Source organism: Gossypium raimondii, chromosome 12, assembly GCF_025698545.1.
Source record: "Gossypium raimondii isolate GPD5lz chromosome 12, ASM2569854v1, whole genome shotgun sequence".
NCBI classification, from domain to species: Eukaryota; Viridiplantae; Streptophyta; class Magnoliopsida; order Malvales; family Malvaceae; genus Gossypium; species Gossypium raimondii.
This window is the reverse complement of record NC_068576.1, coordinates 18743429-18750757: the sequence shown is the minus strand read 5'-3', so window position 1 is coordinate 18750757 and position 7329 is coordinate 18743429. Positions and strand designations below refer to the sequence as shown.

At 31.0% G+C, this 7329-nt stretch overlaps 1 protein-coding gene across 1 annotated transcript; it reads right to left on the bottom strand.

Annotated features, from left to right (window-relative positions):
* Positions 1-1595: 1595 nt before the first annotated feature.
* On the bottom strand, positions 1596-2458 carry LOC105763474 (basic leucine zipper 4). Its single transcript, XM_012581714.2, has one exon. It carries the CDS (start codon positions 2423-2425, stop codon positions 1871-1873), a length of 555 nt encoding a protein of 184 aa, XP_012437168.1. The 5' UTR covers positions 2426-2458; the 3' UTR covers positions 1596-1870.
* Between the last annotated feature and the right edge of the window lie 4871 nt (positions 2459-7329).

Here is a 7329-nt window from a genome sequence, read left to right as displayed (position 1 = left end):
TTTAAAAAAATAGGGTTTTTTTTGGTAATTTGCCCAAATATTCTTATTTATATTGATTATTTAAAAAGCATATAATAATTAAATTAATTTATATTTTATGTATCTTTATATTAATTTAAATATCATTTATCATTTTATTTATATTTTATGTATCATTAATTTTACAAATAAATTATATTAATTACTTAAAAAGTTATATTTGACTTGTTATTGATATAAATTTAGTTTAAAAGATTATATCTTTTAACTATAATTTTTTACAACTAAAAATGAAGCAATAGAAGTAGAGGTGCTCATGGGTCGGGCGGTCCGGCCCGGCCCGAAATATGGGAGGGTTTGGTAAAAATATAGGCCCGATATATGGGCTTGGGCAAAAAAACGAGGCCCGATTAAAAAATGGGCCGGGCCTCGGGCACCACTTTTTTGGCCCGGGCACTGCCCGAATATAATAAATATTTTTTATTTTTTTATTTTTTAAATTTTAAAATACTTTTAAAATACTTTTTTTAAATTTTTTTAATTTTTAAATTTTAAAATACTTTTAAAATATTTTTAAAATACTTTTTTAATTTTTTTAATTTTAAAATACTTTTTTAATTTTTGTTTTAATTTTTAAAATAAATTTTTGGTATTTATTTAAAAAAATGGGCCGGGCCGGGCCGACCCGGGCTTATGATTTTTTCTCGGGCCGGGTCTGGGCAAAATTCTAGGCCCATATTTTGAGCCGGGCCAAATTTTTTCTGGGCCCGGCCCGGCCCATGAGCACCTCTAAATAGAAGAAGTAAAGAAGCAATTGCATTATGTTGGGCAAACGCAATCAAGATCTTTTGTGGCTCAAGTGGGAATATATTTATATTCTCTTCTTTTATTGAAGGAAGGATAAAGTGATTGGGTTGGGGTTTAGTGGGAAGATCTCCACGCTCATCATCAAACTAAACTTAATTAAACATAGGTGATCTAAATTCTAGTGGTAGTCCATACATCCTTCATTTCTCTCTCACATCTTCTTCATCCATTACGCCTACTTTTACATTTTATTAAATCTAAATTTATTTCTAAAATACAGGTGGGCCGCAACGGGATTCATCAGTAGCCGTTAAAACCTTTGCTTGACTGTTAATTTTAGCATCTTCTATTTCACTTTATGCCAAAGGGAAGGACAACCTTACCCTTCAATAACTTTTCGTTTTTCTTAGGAGCATAATCAAATTGAGCCGGCCGTTCGAAGTCGATTTGAAATTCGAAGCTTAATATTTGACTCAAATTTTAAAATTTATTTTTAAGTTCGAGCTCGATTAAATTTATTTATTAATTTTTACATTTAAACTTAAACTCAACTCAAAATTTACATAATTTAACAATATGAAAAAAATAAAAAATTCAATATAGCTTGTGAACTGCTCGAATTTAGTTCGATAATCATCAAATCGAATTTGAATAGTTTACGAAGACCAATATATTTTATCATATATAATATTAGAGAAAGGTATCTTAGAAATTTGTGTCTCCAAACTCAATGGAGTGATGAAATGAAACCCAAAATTAAATGATAACTTTGAGACAATGGGATGAGATTATATAAAATAATAAAAAAGTAAGTTTCAATGATTTGCCATATTGCATTAAACGTATAGTGGGAGGGATTTTTCAAAGCTAACAACAAAAAAGAAGAAAACAAAAATAACGTTGACAAAAAGCCAAACACTGACTCAACTTATTTCTACACTACAATACTGTGTGGTTTCGTATCTCTTTTAATTTACAGAAACCCATCCATTTTCTTTCTCTAACACCATTTTAATTTACAGAAAGAGATAGCTAGTTTCTCCCTTTTGGAGAGAAATTTAATGTAGTTTTATTGTGAATGCGTTTAGATGATTAATGGTGGTGGAATTTGTTCGGACATGACAGTCACGTTATTGCATGGCCATGCAGATGAAAACTGCTGCAGCTGCTTGAATAGCAAAATTTGATGCATGTCCGACAATTTTAGTCGGAGCACAGTGGACTCAGATCGGAGGCGGTCGTTGTCAGTCCTTACACGATGACAGTGGTACAAAAGGAACCTCAAACGGTTAGTCAGTTCTCGGTTCTCGATTCTAAGCCGGTTCGCCTGGTTCCTTAGGTTTTCTAAATGATTCCGTTTACGCATCCGTGACCTCCTGGCCGATTCCCGGTTCGATATCATGCGTCTTCTCTTTCGTTCATCGATGATGGAAAGCGTTTGGTTTGATTCGTCCAAACAGGAATTGGAGTGGGTTTGGGTTTGGTTCGGTTCAATCGAAGCGGAACCGGACCGAGCGGGTCCTACTGACTGGGTATTGGAAAAAAGTTGGGAGCAATCCCAAGCGCTTTGGAGAGAGGGAAATGGATCACTTTGTATCATGGGATTGGAGGAAATAATGGCCGGAACAGTGGACAACATGGCTTCCTTTAAGAATAACAAACATACATGGGGAGGAGAAAAGGGAAGAAATGCAGCGTAGGAGGCCTGTATTTATGGGCAGCTCAAGGGTAGTTTGGTAATATTATCAATAAAGTAGAGTTAATAAAAAAGCCATTTATTTAGGTGATGGTTCAAGTCTCCATCAGATCAAAAGCATTCGATCATGTCCATCCATGAGGCCTACTTCTAAATTTTATTACAATTTAATCAAACATTTATGGGGGGGCATCATTACCCCATAATTAATTTAATTCAACAAATGAACAGGAATGTAAAAGAAATTTAAGTTCCTGCTTCTGAGGAAGTTCCTGAATGGAAGGAACATCACATAAATTCCTACTTCCTCATGGATCATTCTCCAAAATTTTCAACCAAGGATCTAGAGTGTTGTTTCGGTAAAAATAATTTAGAAATTAATAATTTTAGGAGGAATTTTGATATCGGATTTAACTCACTCAATTCCTTTTTTTTCAAATTTCACCTTTTCAAAATTACTCATTATTTTATTTTTAATACACATGGTCCCACTATAAATACAAATAAAAGGTAACTTTCAAAAATATTTTACATAATTTTAGTTTTTTTAAATTATTTATAATTTTTACAAATCTAATGATATTCAATATTGAACATCTTCTATATTATTAATTTTCTTTTATAATTATATTTGTAGTTTGTAAATTTTCATTAATTCAAGTTTTCATAAAAGAACTATTTATCCAAAATAATCAATTACAATTATTACCATTTTGAATTTATGAACTCTAAAATACTAACATTTTAAAAATCTCTAAAATTTAAAATTCTTCGCCAACCCCACTCTTAAAAGTTTAAACATAAACATATGTATTTAGTATATAAATCGATTATATACAACAATTAAGGGTAAACTATAAAATAGTCACCAACTATGTCTTTAGTTCTATTTTAGTCGCTAGCTATTGGCTTTTTTTATTTAATCACTAAACTTTTGAAATTAAATATTTTAATTATTCCCCATTAGTTGTTGTTAGATGAGTGATGAGCGCCCTTTTTATTGGTCTAATAACAAATTCAACCCTCTAATGTTTAGACATTCTATCAATTTGATCTTAAATATTAAAAAAATTCAAAAAATTTAGCTATCAATGCTTACAAAATTATGTTCAAATTCTAAAAAATTCAATAACTTTAACCTTCAATGTAATGCCTCAAAATTTTGAACTTTTGTTTGTTAAATTTAGTCATAAGATACATATTTACTTCAGTGGTCTGGAGCCTTGATTGTGTGTTTGAGATTAGGGGTTTAAGTCCCACTCTTGGAAATTTTTTGTTATATTTTTTACTCAACCTTTGTCTTTGAGCTCTCAATTTAAGTTTAATTCAGTGTAAATTTATATTAATGATGAGTTTAGTGATTTAGTGGTAAAGCTTTAACTAATTCTTTGGTTTTGTGTTCAAGTCTCTATGGACGCAATAAGGAAATGTTTGGCATGTTTTTTTTTTAAATAAATAAGTTTTTTTTTAAATCACTTAATCAATTTATTTTTCCCCACGTTTTTATTTTTATTTTCCCAAAATTTGTCAGTTTTTTTGTTCCCTTTTGTTTTCCTTGTTCTTTCTTTTTAGTTTCTTTTCTTTTACTTTTGCTTCAATTCTTAACACTGGTGTGGGAATTCTTTACTCAATATACTGTTAGGTGTTCTAATTCGATCGGGTAAGTGTGTAATTCTATATATAAATCATTAGTTTAGTGAATTTTTTGGTTTGGTTCTTGAGATCTTTGTAAAGATTGATTCTTCGTTGGTTGTTGGTTTAATTGGTTTGTTCGAATCAGGAGAGGAGTGAGTGATGTTTAACGTTTTTCCAACGAATTAAGCTTTGTGTAATTGTTGCTTGTTTATCAGTAAGCGTTAGTTTTCATTTTGGGGATTTTCTGTTGAAGTTCTTAAATGTAACTACAGTTTTGGATGCTAATTCTAGCGACTTGATTGCGAATAAATGGTCTGATTTGTCAATTGAATGTCATTTTTAGGTTCCAGAATCACCGTTTTTGCTTTTACATCGAAATTGTATCAGGTGTGTAACAAAAACCCGAGAAATCAGTGAATAGAGAAAGCCAGAATTGGGATTGTCGACTCCACACAGTTGTGTAACAAGTCGTGTGTCACAGACCGTGTGTGGCACTGTGTTGAGCCACATAGGCGTGTGTCAGACTGTGCAACTCTTTGACTTGAGTCGCACGGGCGTATGTTAGGCCAGGTGCCAGACCATGTAACTCTCTAACTTGAGTCACACAGGCATGTGTTAGGTCGCGTGTCAGCCCGTGTAACTCTCTAACTTGAGTCACACGACCATGTGACAGAACGTGTGAGGCACTGATATGAGCTACATGGTCGTGTGTCAGACTGTGTGGGCCACAAGGGCCAGCCAAGTAGGCCATGTAACTCCACACGGGCGTGTGGGCCAAAATTTTAAAATTCTTCTTAGGACTATAAATGCTATTCCAATCGAATATAGGCCTTCCGTAGGGTTTGTATGATCTGAATTAAGTTGTAAACTTGTTCTCTAATGATCTATTGGCGTATAATTTGATTTTGTATATATGTCTTATATGATATCTGCTAAGTAAGTATGATCTGAATTATTTGAGTATGTTCTAAATTTGTATCACTATATACCTATCTCTGTTATTTGTTAGTTTTGCATATGCATTGGGATGAGATTTGCATAAAGAAGTGTGGGCAGTTTAATAATTTGTCGACTCTAGTGGCTAAGCCACATACATATCTGATTCTAGCAATTTATCGCACTCTAATCTAGCAGCTAGTCTGCAAATAATCTAAAATGTGACATACAGTCACTATGCGGTGTATAGGAATGGATGAGTACTTGATACCTTATATGGTGTGTAGGGATGGTCGGATATAGTGTGTAACGGATGGGGGTAGGATTTGAATATGTTTCTCATATGCTTTGCATTTGTATCTGATATACGTTGTTTCTGATTTTGGTTCTGATTCTGAAATCTGTCTGAATGAAGATCTGAAAGCATGTCTAAGATCGTTTTTGTTAAATTGTTTAAACATGTTACACACTGAGCTTGCAAGCTCATTTTGTCTGTTTGTTTGGATTTCAAGTAACCCTCAGACTTAGGCGAGTCGGCGTATCAGGAGCTCGGCCATTTCGTTTAGTCATTCTACTATTTTAATTGGATTTATACTATTGCAAACTTTTGGAATGTTGTTTTTAAAAGATTGAATCCTTATGGTTTGTTTACAAATGTTCAAATGATTTTGGATTGCTTGAATTTTAATTACATAAGTTGAACGTCTCAAAAATGGTTTAGTGTAACTCTCTAAATTTGACTATAACGTTTAGGCCGGGTTTAAGGTGTTACATTCAATATTTGTAAAAATTAAAAAAATAAAAGAAAAATTAAATACACATGAGGTTAAAAAAATCATTTCCATCCAATCACATTTAAGGCCAACAAAGCCTGAATTTCAAATAATATTTTTGCGACGGTTGCTTCACTTGTTCAATTATTGCTCCGTGACTGAGATTTTTTGTGGGATTTAAAACAACTTAAGAGGAAATATAAATGTAGAAAAATGGCGGGAAATCTTATTTAAAATTAATAATAAAATAGTTAATTAGTATTTGAAATTTATAATTACTTTTGAAATACTACATTATTCATCATTATTTTCTCCAATCTATTCCTACTTTAAGAACACAAGTGTCTTTTATCATTTGGACTCCAAATTTGGAACATCCAACTTGATAATGGTGTTGTACTAATTCACACACCATCTTCAAAATTTAATTTTTCCATTATGGTAAAAAGTTTAATTTTATAAAAATTAATAAATTTATTTTTCAATGGTTATAAAATTCAAATTTAAAATTTTAATAATTTAACTTTCAACATTTTAAAAAAACTTTAAAAATCAAATTTTTATTATTTTTTTAAATTTGAACTAAAATAATAAATTTTGTAAACATTAAAGGCTAAATCTATTATTAGACCAATAAAAAAAAGCTCATGTTCAGTGGCGGATCCAGAAATATGACTTAGGGGCAGGAGCGAAGTCAAAAAAAATTTTGATAATTTTTATGATAGTAAAAAAATACAGTTTCACCATTTTAATAGCCTATATTTTTATAATTTTTAGAGGATTAAATCAAAATTTTATCATTTTGGAGGGGGCAAGTGTAATTTTACATTACCAATTTAGAATTTAATAAATCATAAAGGGCCTAAATGGACGAAATTTCAATTTTAGATTCACCCTTGCCTATGTTAGGTTTTCATCACTCATTTAACGGCAACTAACACGAGAGTAACTAAAATATTTAATTTTGATTGACTAGATAGAAAAAACTAATAATTAAATGACAAAAATAGAATTATTTTTACAATTAATGAGCGGAGAAATGTCCACACTAACAATGAATTAATTGTGGTTAAGAAATGAGATGGAAAATTGTGGATATGAGTTTATTTAGAAAGAAAAGAAGAAGCCATCTTTGTACATCTCAACTTCAACAGTAGCTTTAATGATAAAGTAAAGTAGCTATAAGTCAAAGGAAGCCAAATTACATCATAATTAACCCCTAAACTTTTTTAGGTTGGGTTCACCAAATTAATTCCAATATCTTTGTAATTTTGTTTAGCATGTCATCACTTTCCATTACATTCAAATAATAAAATCCGTTTTTTTTTATTTTATTTTGGGTTAAAACAGTAAAATCACGAAATAATTAATGTTCTACGTATTGGTGTGAAAAAAATTTGGTCCAGAAAGAAAATGTTAGTATCGGTAAATAAATGAAATTTAATAATTATTCTTATGTTATATCAAAGATGTTCATTCAATAATATATAAAAATAAATTAAC